General features: G+C 37.6%; 1 protein-coding gene across 1 annotated transcript in view; it reads right to left on the minus strand.

Annotated features, from left to right (window-relative positions):
- The window catches only part of LOC150107048 (signal transducing adapter molecule 2-like), a 387,379-nt gene that overhangs the window by 13,531 nt on the left and 356,014 nt on the right, over positions 1-17,834 (minus strand). The window contains exon 13 of the mRNA XM_090392915.1: positions 13,084-13,165. Coding sequence (XP_090249041.1) covers positions 13,084-13,165 — 82 coding nt within the window. The remainder of the gene's footprint in view (positions 1-13,083; positions 13,166-17,834) is intronic.

A 17,834-nucleotide genomic window follows, 5' to 3' on the forward strand; every position in this document is an offset into this window, starting at 1 on the left:
CTAAACAAGTTTAAGAATACTGGGAATATATTGGCCAAAACAAATATCAAATGAAGAACTACAGCAGAGAAAAAACCAGAAACTCATGTTGCAACAGATACGTGAAAGGAAATGGAGGTGGTTGGGGCATGTGTTGAGAAAAGAAGATGAAATAATAGTAAAACAGGATCTAGATTGGAACCCACAGGGTAAAAGAAGATGGGGAAGGCCTGGAGAAACATGGAAAAGAACAATAATGAAAGAAATAGCAAATATTAATAAAAAGTGAAACCAAATAAAAGCAGAAGCAAAAAACAGAATGTCCAGTGGAAAAGGGTGGTAGAAGAGCTATGCTTCCAGGTGGAGTGAAGAGGATTAAGTTAAGTAAATGAAACTCCCAATTTCATTTCCCTTGCTATGTTTGTACGAGTGAAAAATGTCGGTGAGAAATGAGATATTTTTGCCCAGTTTTGTGAAGAAAAACCCACCTCATGTATGGAAGAATGTTTCAAAAAATATCATGCATAAAAATATTTTATATACCTTATTTAAATTTAGGGGATATTAAATTCCACATTGTTTCAAAACCGAATAAGAAACTGAAAGATCGGAATCAAAGAGTTTCATGCCGAATATAGTGAACTATAAAAGTATCGGCGACTACTAGCGTAAGCTAAAACACGTAGTACAAACTAGGGCAACTCGTAGCAAAGGTTGGTAAAGCTCTGATCACTATCGCCAAAATGAAGCCTATTGGCTCTTTATATATTTAAGTAATTTTATATACCTTGTTTTTTGCTACTAGAAACTTTTAGTCGAAAATGTGAATTTTTTTTTATTTTTACAAACTAGGGCAACTCGTAGCAAAGGTGGGTAAAGCTCTGATCATGCATCACACTATGTTACATCGCCAAAATGAAGCCTATTGGCTCTTTATATATTTAAGTAATTTTATATACCTTGTTTTTTGCTACTAGAAACTTTTAGTCGAAAATGTGAATTTTTTTTTATTTTTACAAACTAGGGCAACTCGTAGCAAAGGTGGGTAAAGCTCTGATCACGCATCACACTATGTTACATCGCCAAAATGAAGCCTATTGGCTCTTTATATATTTAAGTAATTTTATATACCTTGTTTTTTGCTACTAGAAAAATTTAGTCAAAAATGTGAACTTTTTTTTATTTTGTGAATAAATTATTTTATTTATGACTTGTTTCATTTCCCGTCACCATCAAGGTTTTCAGTAGCCTTGTCACAGATGCCCAATACATATGGTTAGCATGTAATTTCTACAAGAATGATTGTAGTTGGCATCATAGATCATCCCAGCCACTACGAGATAACTCGTAGGGCGTCCAGTGACAGACTACCAACTACAAGTTATCTCGTAGTTGGCAGTCAACGTGTTAAATAATAAATGATATTTTATGCTGTTAAACATCCTATATTTATTATTATTATTATTAAGAGAGACCTCCAGGGAATCAGGGATTCATTGAGGGAGGCCACATACTACACACACCAGCTATCATACTTATTCTTGAATTTATTCACACTGCTTGCACTTACAACATCCAATGGCAATCCATTCCAATCATGCATAACCCGATAAGAGAAAAATCTAGCCCTCACCCCTTCTTAGCAGCATTCATTCTCAATTTCCAAGGATGACCTCCTGTCCTTTCCACACCCTTCATAAAATGAAAAATTCCATCAACTGAAATCCTGTATGATCCTTTCAGAAGTCTGTAAGTCTAAATCACATCACCTCTTTCTCCTGTTAAATAGTATCTGCAGTCTACAAATTCTCGATCTCAGTATTCCATAATCATATCATTTTTAACACTCTCCCCAATATATCAGAATTACAACAGAAACCAGGAGACTAGACCTGCAAACAATACTCCAAGTGAGGTCTTATCAAGGCCTTGTAAAGAGGCAAAATTACATCCTTATCTTTATATGTGAATGTTTGCGTCAGAATTGCAATTATCTTTTGAGGTGTATTTGCAATCTTTGCTACATGACGCCTGAACTTCAACTTCCTATCTACTAACACTCCAAGATCTCTAGCCTCATCAGTTTTTTCAAGCATAATCCCACCAATATAATACGACATTAGATATCTAATCTTGCCAGAGTGAATGACTACATTTACTGACATCCATTTTCCATGCCCACATTTCCAGCCTATTCAAATCATTCTGCAAATACTGCATTCCCGATTACCCTACCTATCTTTGCATCATCAACAACAAATAGCTGTATATCACTTGTCAAATTCTTCCCAATATCATTAAGGCAAAGATTGAATAACAGTGGACCAAGTATTGCTTCTTTGGTACACCACTGATTACCTTAAATCTTGCAGACTTGTATCCTCCATAGACTGCTTTTTGATATCTGTCAGTCAGTCATCTTCTTATCCATGCTAATATTCTATAATCCAAACCAGTGGCAGATCCATCCATAAGGGCTGCAGCCCCTCCAGTATAAAATGAAAGTTCCTGTTTTATTATTGGTGTTCTTAAATTTTTACATATTTATCTAAAAACTGTTATTTTCTTGTTTGTAATACAATACCACTCAATAATATTTCATATAATTCATTTTGTAGCAATAGTTGTATTTTGCAATAGTCAATGTGCTGTGTAAGCTAGGGCTAGTATCAGTACTGGCTAGTCTACTCAACGCTGGAACTGCATTCAATGCAGCAATCGTATCTCCGTGGATGATGTTGATTCTCGTAGACAGGCTTATACGTTGGTTATGCATTTCTAAATCACTTAGGGAATTGAAACAACATAGATCCGAATATAAATTAATTATACTTTAATAAATATTTCCGATATTTCGGCAATGTCACATTGCCATTTTCAAAAGGAACTTACAAAAAGGCAGTTGCACACAGGCACTAACAATACAGTAACTGAGAATGAAGATATGAAGCTATCGTTCTCCTAGAAGTCCTGATGGTGCCCTCTGGTGGTCTAAGTAGGCGTTCTTGGCCGTTGGGCTGAAGTTCTGCTGATGTATGCCTCCCAAATTTGGGGCAGTCGCATACAACCAAATTTGTTGAAGTTTGGAGAGTTTCTTAGGGCAGAGGCTGATTCCATAAATAATCTTTCGAATTTATATTTGCTCCGGTGTATTACTGTAGCTTTCTTCTATTCTCTACAGAATACGGTGGAAGAAAGCTACAGTAATACACCGGAGCAAATATAAATTCGAAAGATTATTTATGGAATCAGCCTCTGCCCTAAGAAACTCTCCAAACCTCAACAAATTTGGTTGTATGCGACTGCCCCAAATTTGGGAGGCATACATCAGCAGACCTTCAGCCCAACGGCCAAGAACGCCTACTTAGCCCACCAGAGGGCACCATCAGGACTTCTAGGAGAACGATAGCTTCATATCTTCATTCTCAGTTACTGTATTGTTAGTGCCTGTGTGCAACTGCCTTTTTGTAAGTTCCTTTTGAAAATGGCAATGTGACATTGCCGAAATATCGGAAATATTTATTAAAGTATAATTTAATTTATATTCGGATCTACGTTGTTTCAATTCCCTAAGTGATTTAGAAATGCATTCAATGCAGACTGCACCAAAGCGCTACCTAGTAGGGATAACGATTTACATGCAATTTGGGCTGGTAGCATTGAAGCCCAAGATACGTTGGTACTACACGAGAACAAACAACACAAATTAACGTTGTTGTCGTTATCGTAGGTAAATATTGTGTGTTTATTTTTTCTATTTAATTCTAGCATTTAATTTATATCTTTGTGGAAATGAATGAAGAGAAGAATTCTGTTAAATATTGTTAAAATTTGCTTTATTTTAGTTTTATTAATGATATAATTTTTTCAATCCATATTGATTTTTTTTTTTTTACTTTTATTGCTGCAGCCCCCACCACTACAAATTCTTACGAGCTGCCAGTGATCCAAATCCATATTCTCCAATTTATGCAACAGTCTACCATGTTGTATTTTGTTAAAAGCTTTAGCAAAATCCAAAAGTATCATGGTGTATCCATTCCCCTTGTCGAGTTCAATGGTAACATTGTTATAGAATGTGAGCAAGTTGCTAAAACATGACCTTCCCTTAGTAAACCCATGTTGCTTATTGCAAAGTAGAGATTCACTGTCAACCCATTTCTGAATGCAAGCCCTAACCAATTTTTCAAAAATCTTCACCACCATTCCTGAGATACTAATTGATTGATAGCTGGATACATCAGTCTTTGCACCACCCTTATGCAATGGAATTACCATATATTCTTTCCATTCCTGTGGAATCGTTCCTGTTCTGAGGCTCATATTAAACAGCTTTGTCAAAGGAATAGCTAGTTCAGCTGAACACTCTTTTAGCACATATGCTGATATCCCATTGCTGAATTCTTATTCAGTTTGTGCAACATCTCTAACACTTCATCCTCATACACCCGAGTTTCTTCCTCTAGCAAAGAGGTAGCAGTGAGCTCAATGTCGCATACACCAGGTTGATACTTTTAACAAAATGGGCACTTATTAGTTGAACAACCTCTTCTGCATCTGTAACCCTCATAGGTCTCAACTCTAATTGGATTCAAGCCATCCGATATCACTAGCAGCATGCATCATCTCCAATCCTCTATCCTTCCTAAAAATACTATACCCTTTACACTCGATATCAGTTAGTATGTCTTATTCTGATAGCCAGGTCTCACTAATGCTTACAATCTGAGGTCCCACCATATTGACTAAGGCAACAAACTCTACCCCTTCATTTCTGATACTCCTAGCATTCATGTACAGACATAATAATCTATCTGCTTGTTCTTTTGTATACTCTGTCTGTAGTCTGCAAGATACAGTTGGACAGCTTGCAGATCTCTATTCTTCTCAAGTGTTTTATACATGTAGACATCTTTGCACACATTTGATGGGTCCGAACCAGACAAACACAAAGTCGAAATTGTTTTCTCCTCGTCAACATTTCCATGACAGATCCCATTCCCCCTCATTAACACAGTCGCTCTTACACTCACATTCTCACCATTCCTCCCTTTATAATCCCTGACTCTCTGTGTTAGGTCTTATACCAGTTATTAGTTTTTTTAGATTCTTGATACTAAATGCATTTAGGTGTAGGCCATCCCTCTTATACAAATCCAATCTTCCCTCAAACTCAACTCCACACATCCAAAAACTTGCATCCATTCCTTCTACACAGCCTGTGCATCTAATCGTTTGCCATAATAGCCCTTCTTCCTAATTCATTTTATCATATTGAGGTAAAATACTGACGATTTTTACTTTCTTACTCTTCACTCTCGCCTCTTCCAACAACCCTTTCAAGTCCTCTCTCATACTGAACTTATCGCTAGTTAAGTCGTTAGTACCTACTATAATTACCATCATTTACTTTTCTTTTCTGTTTTTGAATTGCTTTCTTTATAATTCTTAATTTTCACTCCAGGAAAACTTGAAGTTATAACTCGCTTTAGAATAATTTAGTAATAATACATGCATGCATATTGTACACTATGTTGCTAATAGTGTGTGAACAGCCAGTGCCATAACGAGGGCAGGGCGAAAGAGGCACCCACCACGGGCGCAACTAGGTTTTGGGCGGACGCAAGTTAGACACTTGCCACAGGTGCTTCATACCCTCGTTACGTCACTGCAAAGTCAAGCCTCCTTTTGCTGCTATTACAGCCATTACCCTTCAGAGTAGGCTCCACTAAGTTCTGGTAAACTGCTGCAGCTCATCCCAAAAATGCTCAATAGGGTTAAGGTTGGGCTTTGGGCTGACCAGTTTAGTTCTTCCACCTCCATGCCATGGGTCTTTTGCTTTGTGTGTAGGTGCATTATCATGCTGATACAGGAAAGGGCCTATTCCAAACTGTTGCCACAGTGTGGGAAGAACAGAATTATTCAAAATGTCATGGTAGGCATCATGATCCAAACACAGAAACCAATGAGTCCAGTCCAAACCAGGAAAACGAGCATCAGACCATCGTGCTATTGCCTCCAAATTTCACAGTCAATACAAGACATTCTTGTATCATTCATCAGGCATCCCCACCAGATTGTGTACTGTGATTCATCACTCCACAATACCCTCTTCCATTGATCCACATCCTAATGAAGTGTTCTCTGTACCATTCCAGATGATGCTGGCTGTTAGCATGTGTCAGAGGGCTTGTGAGCCAGTACGACTGTGAAATCCAAAGGCAAAAATTTCCTGGTGAATAGTTCTGCCATTGGCATCTGTTCCAGAGCTCAGCTCATGTGGAAGTCATTTGCAATGGTTGCTAAGGCTGACTGACAGTTTACTGTTTGAGAGTTCACTAGTCCTGATTTTGTCAGTTTCTTGGGACTACTAGTTCAAGAGAGCGTTTTGGTGGTTCCAATGTTTCCCCTTCACTATAATCGCTGACAATAGACTAGGATAGGTACAATGTGGCAGAAATCTTTTTTGGAACAAATGCGTGAACTTGTGGGCTCCAACTATCATACTTTGTTCGAACAGACTCAACTCTTCATTCACTCATCTTGACAGCAAAGAACGTCTACACTCTAATGCACACATGCCTATGCTTATATAGCATTATGGACGTGTATCTACAACATATGGACGAGGCAATGTAGAGCAATGGGATGTCCAGATCCTTTTGGCAACATAGTGTAGATTATGTAAGGAGATTTTTGAAAAGCATATGCCTAATCTACCAATTATACTCAGTATTAAACTACTCAGAGGGATTAATACAACATGTATCAATTAACTAGTTCCTGTTATTTTAGTGTTCAATGGCAGTATATTTTAAAGTCATCACTGTTCTCCCTCCAGATGGTGATGGTAATCATACTGCACCGACTAGAGAAGCAGCTAAGTATATGGAGGTTTCATTCAGAAAAGTTTACATGCTGAACTATAAAGCAATATCAAGGTTCTGTCACATGGTATTAGTTGCTAGATGGAAAGTGTTACAAAAATACATTAATAGAGTTCAAAGAATAAACAGGGTAGGAGTAAAACAAATGTGCAATCTTGTTAAGACAACAATCTTATTGTTGTCTCTCAGATCCATAAGTTAAAACTAGTTTGTACACTGTCTTGTATACAGCTAATTTAGGGTTCTGACTAATTTCTCTCTTATTCCATATGAATTTATTCAATTGACTTCCTACCATACCAGCTTTGTTGATTCTGTTGTCTATTTCCATATTTAATTTACCATCTTCACTAAAAATTGTGCCTAAGTAGTGAAATGTTTTACTTGTTCCACAGGTTCTCCATTCACAATGCAGTTAACATTTTCAATGCTTCTGCCTATTTCATTATCTTTATCTTCTTATTGCTGACCTTCATACCATATCTATTACAACAGTTATTCAATTTAGTCAGAGAAGCTTGCACTCTTATAGCAGATTTATTTAGAAGTATAACATCATCTGCATAAAGCAAAGAGATGGCATTGACATCTCCAATTTTGATACCAGGTTCCATATAGATAATGAATAATAGAGGGGTTAATGTACATCCCTATCTGACACCAGATTCAACATTAAACCAAGATTAAACCATCTTCCTGTACTTCCTTCAATTCTAACTGCTGACTTACAACTCAAATAAAGACTAAGTACTGCTTGATATAATGCCCCATATAAATGTAGCATATTCAATAGCTTCTCTCTTGGCACCTTCTCATATGCCTTTTCAAGATCTACAAAACGTAAATACAGATCTTTGTTATATTCCCATGATTTCTCAACTATTTGTCATAAAGTGAAAATCTGATCCTGACAGCCTCTATTTGTCCTGAATCCAGCTTGTTCTTCACCAAGTTTTTCTTCCACAATCCTTCTCAACCGTTTCTCAAGTATACATGCACAAATCTTACCAGGAACACTCAGTAGGGAAATACCTCTGTAATTCTCACAATCAGTTTTATTTCCCTTTTTATATATGGGTACTATGAGAGCTCTACTGCAATCATTGGGAATTCGTCCCTCTGTCCAGGCCTTCTGAACCATGCAGTGCAGCCACTGTAAGACTTTTATATCACTATACTTCAGCATTTCTGGTCTAATATCATCTATTCCTGCTGCCATTGAACATTTCAAGCTTTGATGGCTTTTTCTACTTCAAGTAGGGATGTATGCCTGTTGAGTGTTTTTTTTTTTTTTTTTTTACCACTGTGCTATCACTGCTTGTTTCGTTTAGCAATTTTTTGAAGAAATTACTCCATACTTCAAGGATATCTTTTTCTCCAGTTTTCATGTCACCTTTATCATCTCTAATTCCTTTTACAACATTCTTTCCTCCATTTCTGAGCTTCTTCAACAACCTCCAGAATATCTTGCCACCCTCTTGATATTTATTTTCAATGTTCTTACTAAAGTCTTCCCATGACTTTTGTTTAGCTAGTTTTACACAGTGTTTAGCTTTCTTACATTTGTCTCTGTATTCTCTAAGAGCACAAGCTGACTTATTTGCAGGAACTTTTGATATGTTTTCTTCTTTTCCTTCATTGCCTCTTTAACTTCCTGTGTTCACCATGGAGTTCTGATTTTTCTATCCTTGCAGACAACCTCACCACATGCCTCTCTGGCTGAATCAATCAATGTTTTCTTTAAGGCTTGCCACTGAATCTCCAAGGTTTGGTTCCTGTTCTCAAACACTTTAATTTTTTCTTCAATAACCTTTGTGTATTTTAGTTTACAGTTCACATCTGAAGGATGGTCAACTTTTATTAGCTTTAAAACTTTCTTAAATGTTCTGCTTTTCAAAATGAAATTCAATTTTATCCTGCTCAAGACTATATAGTGATTAATTCCAATTTCTAATCTTCTGTACACTCTGGTGTCCTGCACCATGGAGAAAACATCACTATCGACAATAACGTAGTCAATGCGACTTTTAGTATTCCTTGCCTTTTCTCTCCATGTGAATTTGTGCACATTTTTTATGTTGGAACATGATGTTAGTAATAACCAGTCCTGAGAAGAAATCCAACAGGTATTTGCCATTATTATTAGCTTTGCTCTTTTCTCCAAATTTTCCCAAAATATTTTTGTATGTCTGACAATCATTTCCTACTCTGCTATTTAGATCTCCAACAAGGACCAACTTTTCCTTTTCCATTGTGTCAGTTGCTTTCTCTAAAGCCTCAAAAAATTCCTCCACTTCTATCTTAGTAGAACCTTCTGTGGGACCATAGAAACAAATAAGTCTCATTGTTCAGTTCCACCTTCTGATATTTACCCACATCACTCTACTTGAGGCTGTCTGCCATTCAAGATTAGCCTTGTATTTAGTGTTGAATACTATTGCTACTCCTTCTTTTCCTCGATTGTCATTGCCTGAATATAACATTTTATATTTATTGCTCAGAAAGATCTCACCAGTTTTTGTCTTTTTTGTTTTGGTCACCCCTATTATGTCAAGCTGGTACTTATCCAATTCCTCAGCTAGCTCCATTTCTTTGCCATCCTGGCTTCTTACGTTGATAGTACTGTTCTTTAACTCTGGCGATGTTGAGTTGGGATGTGTTTACAGATTTGTTCCAGTAGCTGACTTTTTGCTGTTTGCCCTGGTTCCCAGGCGAAAACAATGGGAGCCTTGTTTAATCAGGTGACGCCCCAGCTGGCATGGAATTCTGTCATGTTGTACCATCATTTTGTATTTTGGTTTAAGCCAATAAGAATACAATTTGGTCGGCTAAATCCCAAACTGCTAGCCCATCCTCATTTGTTCAGTATCCAGGTAGATACCTAACAAGGTGCACCACGAGAAGGTGAAGATTGGACATTAGGTCAGAAGTCCTGGTCGGTTCTCCACATTCCTTTAAGGCTATGTGGAGGTCTCCTCTCAGTTATACAGCTTTGACTCTTAAGCACCCCTCTTATTAAGTAAGAGATTTTTAGCATGGAAAGATAACTATGTACATAAGGATGATGTAAGTTATGAAAATTAAGGCCAGAAGAGTTGTACAGAAAGCTGCATAGGGGTACGAAAAGAAAGTTGAAGACAATCCAAGAGAATTCTATTGCTAGGTTGCAAGTAAAAGAAAGAATAAATGAATGAATGTGAAAGAATAACTACTGAATGAAGATGGTGAGCAGGAGGCAGATGAAGAAGAGAATGTTCAATTAACGAGTGCCCATTTTGCTAAAAGGTATCAACCAAGAGTATGCAACATGGAGCTTAATACCATCTCTACAGCGGATGAAGAGACTCAGGTGTAATAGGAGTTGATGGATCACACAGATGCCAAATGAGTGTTCAGCTGAACTAGTTGTTCCCTTGACCAGGCTGCATAATTTGAGTCTCTGAACTGAGAATATTCCACAGGAGTGGAAAGTACATATGATAAACCCATTGCACAAGGGTGGTCCCATAAGCTGATGTGTCCAACTATTGACCTGTCAATATCTCTGGAGTGGTGGTGAAGATTTTGGAAAAGTTAAGAGCTCACATATAGAAATGGATTTGACAGAGAATGTTATACTCTGCAACAAACAGGATGGCTTTACTAATGGAAGGTTGTGTTCAAGTAATAACTTAACTCATTTTATAATAATGTTACAGTTAAGACAAGAGGAACAGATACACCGTGTTACATTTGGACTTTGCTAAGGCTTTTGATAGGATATGAAACTGGATTATAAGCTATTACCCTGGATAAGAGGATAGCTGACATATCAAAAATTTGTGTATGGGTGATGCAAGTCTGCAAAATTTAAAGTGACCAGCAGTGTTTCTCAGATATCAGTCTTTGGTCCATTGTTGTTCAGTCTACAATAATGATATTAGGAAGTATTTGACAGGAGACACAGCACAGTTGTTTGTCGATGTTGCTTATGAACTTCTGAGAGGGTCATTTAGTATACTAGTAGATAGACGGAATTTTTAATTTCATGGAAGTTGAGAATGAATGCTGTCAAGAAAGGGTGAGAGTTAGATTTTATTTCTCTCACAGAGTGGCACGATTGGAATTGCTTGCCTTTGGAGGTGGTGTGTGTGTAGGTAATGTGAATAAATTCAAGAAAGGATATGACACCTGGTGTGTGTGTGTGATCAGTTATGAATATTTTTCAATTACTTGACATGTTTTGGACTACAACATTTTTGTGATAATTTTCTATAAATGTACGTTGAAGTAGTTCAAAAAACTTGTTTTCCACTAAGCTTCCTGAAAATTAAACTGATATCCTGAAAATGTTCATGAATTTACAAAAATCAGTCTGTCTGATGCACAATCAAGGAAGTGTCCGAATGATGAATAACATGTGCAATACTCAAGCCTAGTACACATACTGGCTACTGAATTAAAAGCTTACTTAATACCATGGTGAACCTCCTTTACATTAAATTACAGCACACATTTGGCTTGGCATAGATTCCTTAAGGTGTTGGATTTCGTTCATACCAAGCGTTCAACACGCAGTCCTTTAACTGGCTCAGATTTGACGAAAAGAGGACTTTGTTCTTTAGATTTGTTTTTCTAACATCCCCAATACATTCTCAATGGAGTTCAGATACAGGCTTTGTGGTGGCCAGGGAAGATGGTGGAAGTCACTGTCATGCTAGCAGAACCACTGCTGAACAATTCTTGCATGATGGACAGTAGCATTGTTGTAAACAAAACAACTGTCACCTACTAGATAAAAAGTCAGCATTGCAGGATGGACTTGATCGGCAACAATGTTCAGATATTCCTTGGAGGACACGTGACCGTTCAGCAATATCAGAGGATCCATTCCATACCAACAGAACATGCCCCACATCATGACACCACCTCCAGAATCTTGAGTTGTTTATAAGGCAAGCTGAGTTCATTGCTTCATGGGGCTCCAGTCAAACTCCCTACCTATTACTGGTACAGAACAAGGTGTACTGTGACTCATCAGACCACATGACTTATTTTCCAGTCTTCTAGTGTCCAGTTATGATGTTCCTGATAATACTGTAGACAAACTTTCTGGTTCTTCACAGAAATCAGTGGTTTTTCATATAGGCTTACAACTGCCAATACCGATCCTTTTCAATTCTCTATGCAGAGTTTGGTGAGATATGGATCTGTTTGTCTGTGCAAGCCTTTTCAAATGACAGCGATCTCATTCCTGACAGACTATCTTAGAACCACAGTTGCGCCTCTTAGACAAGCAACGTGGGTTATTTTTCCACTGATTAAACAACAGGGATATCTCACCTTTTGAGAAACCAGTCAGCTTTACTGTTTTCAAAATCGTAGCTCCAACAGATGGGCATTCAAAATAAGTTCTTTATCAAACTCTGAAAGATCCTTTGTTTTTCCCATTGTGCTATTTGGGACACCATAACTGTTGAAGTTTTGGGAAGCCATATTTCCAAATAATAAAGATGTCATTCATGTATCTCCACCAAACTGCTGGTTAGACTATTAGACTCATTTCTGTTAGGAAAGCCTCCTCAAAATTCTCAAAAAAAAGGTCAGCTGAAGGAGGAGAGATGGGGTTGCCCATAGAAAGTCCAAATTTTTGTCTGTCAAAAAATTGACCAGAGACAATGTTCAAATAAGTTGGTGATGTCTATGGAAAGAAGTCTTCAAGTAAAGCGGCTTGTAAGGATGTCAACTAAATGATTCATATAAACTGGATAGTTTCTGGACAAAAAGGGATGAATTTTTGATGTAAGATTTAGATAACCTTATGTGCTGTCCTAATAGATAAGCTATATGTTTACTGTTTGGATAAGGTGTAAGTTGGAGAGTTTAAAGTTGTCCAATCTACACCTTATCTAAACATCTAGTTAATCTGCATGGTTAGTATTATAAGTATGATTGTCTTTTCTTTTGTGGTCAACATCTGCAACATATTCCTTCTTTCTTACCTCAAATCCATAGCTTGTCTGTCCTATGTATGCTATACTACATGATCATGGAATTCTATATACTCCTGGGTGTTTGTAGATGAATGTGCTACCTTTAGAAGACCTCAGAAGGCTGTGAACAGTTTGAATTGGCTTAAAAGTTAAACTGATGTTGTGATCTTTTGAAAAGGGATGCTAATCTTTATTTCCACCCCATCAACAAAAGTAATAAGAATGAATAAAATAATTTTCCTTACCTTGTGTTTTGTGGAAAACAACCAGAGGGTGCTAAAAGAGATGATTGAAGGAACATCTGATTTGCAAGCATCTGTGGTGAAACTGAAAAAAATGGAATATAAATGAAATTAACTACTTATAAAAAATAAATGACATACTGCCAATAAATAGCTGCTAAATGCAATTTTTAAAGTGAGATCCTAAAAAGAAAAAGATAAAAACACTTTCGAGGAAACTTTTAAGAAGCAGATTTTATATCCCCCAGAATGAAAAATGCCACTGTCAAATACTGTTTTTGTCAAGATTACTTCTCTGGTACTGATTAAAATGAAAGAATTATCTTTGACATGTGTGTTCTAATAGTTTGAGAAGGCTTACTTTTTTAATGACTCATACCTATGAAAGGTTATAAACCTACAGGACATTAGTACCATGGGTGACCTAAGGAATTTTTTAAAATATTTCTATGAATTTTATATTTTTTGAATATTTTTTATATGATCCAGAAACTCTGGACAAGAATTCAAACATGGAATATTTTCAAGCCACTTTTTCAGGCCTTCACTAAGCAAGGTAGTGGTCTCACACTAGGCTGAAATTCATCTCCCACTTGAAGACAACCATGAACATCCATATCAATATTAGGGTTCGGACTAGCAACTTGGTGATTGGAGAATAGAGCCAACCAGGCCAGCAAATTTAATCTTGATTTTGCAAACTGGTTGCAAGATCAATAATAATGCCACTGCTTAATCTAACACTGGCTTACACCTCATTCCATGTGTTACAGAGCCGATTTTCATCATGGAAAAGATTAGAGCTAAGATATATTTCTTTGGATTTCCTGACATTGTCAAGTGTAACAGGATGACACATTCTGTCCTAGGATTATTAATGATAAGAGGTATAACTTTTATGATTTTTTAAGAAGTTTAGTGCCAAGCTGAAATTTGATTAATTCAAGGGTGATTTAAGATTTTTTATGCGACTCCCATCCATAAAAGGTTGTAAACCTATAGTCCATTAAACACATACCAAGTAGAAGTGGGATATATATTTCTACTTTCTCCTTTACACACTAGGAGTGTGTAAGGGAGAAAGTAGAAATTTAAATTCTCTTAAATTCAAAATAAAAAGAAAACACCAAAGCTAAACTGCAAATCTAGCTTGCATACAGGTTCGTATCTCAGGATATCTCATATGTAAGTTAACCTCTTAAACTATTAATTATTAATCCCATTAAGATATTGAGTCTTTAAATACTTTTTAACCAAAACAAAAATCTTTAATCTACAAATAACATAAATATATATATCAAATCGACTACTTAACTAGGCAAGCACCAATGTATTTTCTTCAAATTGTAACGAGACGTGGTTGACAGAAGGGGATATAACAACAGGAATAGAAGTCGCTGGGTATAGCATTTTTCGTCAGGATAGGAGGGGAAAGCGTGGTGGTGGGGTGCTGCTTATGATAAGTGATGACCTATGTCCTCTAAGAGTGGAGAATTTGGAAGGAAGTGAGACAAATGATTTTGAGAGCGTATGGTGTGAGGTAGAGGTAGGCAAGACAGGATATTTAGTGGGGTGTTGCTACAGACCCAGGAGCACAGAGGATGGGGACCAGGAGATGTTTAGACAACTAAGTTTGGCAAGTGCAAGAAGAATGATTGTTATGGGAGATTTTAACTTCAGTAGTATACATTGGAGAGAGGAAGATGCATGTAGCAATAGGGGAATGGAATTTCTAGAATTCTTGAGGGACAAATGTCTTAGGCAACATGTAACAGAGGGAACAAGAGGTTCAAAAATTTTGGATTTGGTTATAGCATCAGAAGAGGTGATAATAACTGAGTTGACGTCTCTCCCACCAGTTGGAGAGAGTGACCATATGGTGTTGACTTGGAAAATGAATAGACATGCAGGAGTATCAAAGAGACGGGAACTTATATGGAATTATAAGGCAGGTGATTATAACAGTCTTAGACGTCAACTTCAGGAAGTTTCATGGAGGGAGGAATTGGAAGGCCAGGATATCACCAGTGCGTGGGAAATTGTGAAAGAATATTTGTTATCAGCAATGGTAAGTTGTATACCACGAGTGAAGAAGAGGACGCAATTTGGAGTAAAGTGGATGACAAACAATATTAAACAGGAATTGCATGCGAAAAAGAGGCTATGGAAGAGATATAAGGAGACAGGTGAAGAGATGCATGAGGAATATAAGACACAGGCCAGAAGAGTGACTAGTGTGGTAAGGAAAGCGAAACTGGAATATGAGAGGAGATTGGCCCTAAGATCCAAAGAAAATCCTAGGGAATTTTTTAGCTATGTGGCCAGTAGGAGGAGAAATGACTGTGGAAGAATGATATTGTGGGATAAAAATGGGAATAGAGTGACTGATGCAGAGGACATAGTGGAATTGTTCAATGAACACTTTATTGGAGTATTTCATCCTAGAGGAGTCAGTTTTAATGCTAGAGGGACAGGACTGGTACGAGGTCTGGAGGTACAGGAGGAGAGTGTGTTTCAGATACTGAGTACTCTGGATGTCAGTAAAGCTGTGGGACTGGATGGTATTTCGCCAAGAGTTTTGAGAGAATGTGCTAGGGAATTGACAGTACCTTTAACGTGGCTTTTCAATGAAAGTCTGGCTTTGGCAAAGGTGCCCACGGAATGGAAGGAAGGTAAGATAGTGCCATTGCATAAGGGTGGTAACAGACTGGAAGTGTCTAATTATAGGCCAGTCTGTGTGTCATCAGTAGTTGTTAAGATCTTGGAGAAAGTAGTGAGGGACCGTGTACAGCATTGGGCAGATGAGGGTAATGTTATCTGTGAGAATCAACATGGATTTGTGAAAGGACGCTCTTGTTTTAGCAATATGCTAGCCTTTTATAATAAAGTTACAAGAACATTAGATGAGGGAAAGGCATATACTGAAATTTTCTTAGACTTGGCAAAGGCATTTGACAGGGTGCCACATGATAAGCTGATATTTAAGTTGCAGCACATGGGTCTGGATGTCAGATTGGTCAACTGGATTCAGGATTGGCTGTCTGATAGGTATCAGAGAGTTGTGTATGGTGGAGCAGTTTCCAGGAAGCAGAGGGTTACAAGTGGGGTCCCACAGGGCTCAGTACTAGGACCTATATTGTTTAACCTTTATATCAATGACATAGCCAGTGGATTGCAGGGGGATATTCAGTTGTTTGCGGATGATGCGAAGCTGGGAAGGATTATTAGTAATAGTGCAGATGTGGTAGCCCTGCAAGAGGATTTAAATAAGCTAGATAGATGGGCAAATGAATGGGGGTATCAGTTTAATGCAGAAAAATGTATGGTCTTGAGGTTTGGGAAACATCGATGGGATGCTGCATACTCTATGGGAGGAGTTATACTGGAGGAAGTAGGGGAGACAAGAGATCTGGGGTTGATGATTGATAGAAACCTGAAGTTTAGGGGACATATTGCAAAGGTAGTGAAGGTAACACAGAGGATTGCTGCTATTATGAGAAGGATACTGACCTGCAGAGATAAGAGGGTTATCATTCCGTTGTATAAGCCTCTGATCAGACCACACTTGGACTATTGTTCTCAGATTTGGTCCCCAGGATTTGAAGGGGATAAATTAACTGTGGAAAGGATACAAAGATGGTTTCAGGACTGTACAAGGATAGTTATGAGGATCGGCTGAGAGAACGTGGACTGCAGAGTTTGGTGGATAGAAGAAGGAGAGGTGATATGATTGAGACTTTTAAACTGTTGAGAGGTGGTTACAGGGTTGACACTGGGGAGTTCTTTCGCTTGGTTGATCAGCGGGAAGGAGTGATGACAAGAGGCCATCCCTGGAAGTTACGAAAGGAAACTGTGAGCAAGAGGGTAAGGAGTGGTTTCTTTGTGTGGAGGGTGGTTGAGCCGTGGAATGCATTGCCTGATGGAGTGGTGGGAGCGAGAACGGTCAGTGAGTTTAAAGAGTGGTATGATAGACTGTGTTTCTCAGGGGGGGACCTCCCCTTGATGAGTCTTGACAGACTTTATGTCTTAGGAAGGACCTCCCTCGATGAGTCTTTTGACTCCTTGGAGGCCTGAATAATAATAATAATTTTATTGGGCCTATTTCTGTATGAACTGCAAATCAAAGTTCCATCAGCTTTAACTGAAATAAATCCTATATGGATTAATGACTACTAAAATCATCACATTTATCTCTTTATATGTGGATATTTTCTCTGTCTTCCATTTCTAACTTCTGTTCAGATTTCATACATTGAAGAGACAGAAACTTCAAAATTTTTTCCTGCTGTTTTCCTTTTCTACTCCGAAACAACTAAACACTTGGCAATATTTTTTCACTTGCATGCATGCTTGGAAATACAACTGAGAAACTTCCACTCGAGCCAACCATCGTGTGTTGCCATTACTACTTCACCGGTGGGCTTTAAATGATGAGGGTCTTTCTTCACAGTGCAGAAAAGTTTATTTAATTATATTTTCAAAATGAAACAGCCAGAATTTATAACAGTTAATATTTCATTTCAGTTTCATATGGTTTATGCAATTGAGATAAGTTCACTTATTTCCATGTGAATACAACGGTAAACAAGAATTAACCACGCTACCAGTCAAGACATCTATAGATGCCAAGGTTATCATGGATGTGAAGTGTATATTAAAATTGTAATACCATTGATATTACACTGAAATATATGATGGATACGAAGCGTATGAGGATGTGTATTTGATCCATAAGGTGGTTAATTTGATCTTAA

This window comes from Typopeltis vanoorti, chromosome 5 (assembly GCF_054136105.1).
Source record: "Typopeltis vanoorti isolate ZY-2024b chromosome 5, IOZ_Tvanoo_1.0, whole genome shotgun sequence".
Taxonomy (NCBI): domain Eukaryota; kingdom Metazoa; phylum Arthropoda; class Arachnida; order Uropygi; family Thelyphonidae; genus Typopeltis; species Typopeltis vanoorti.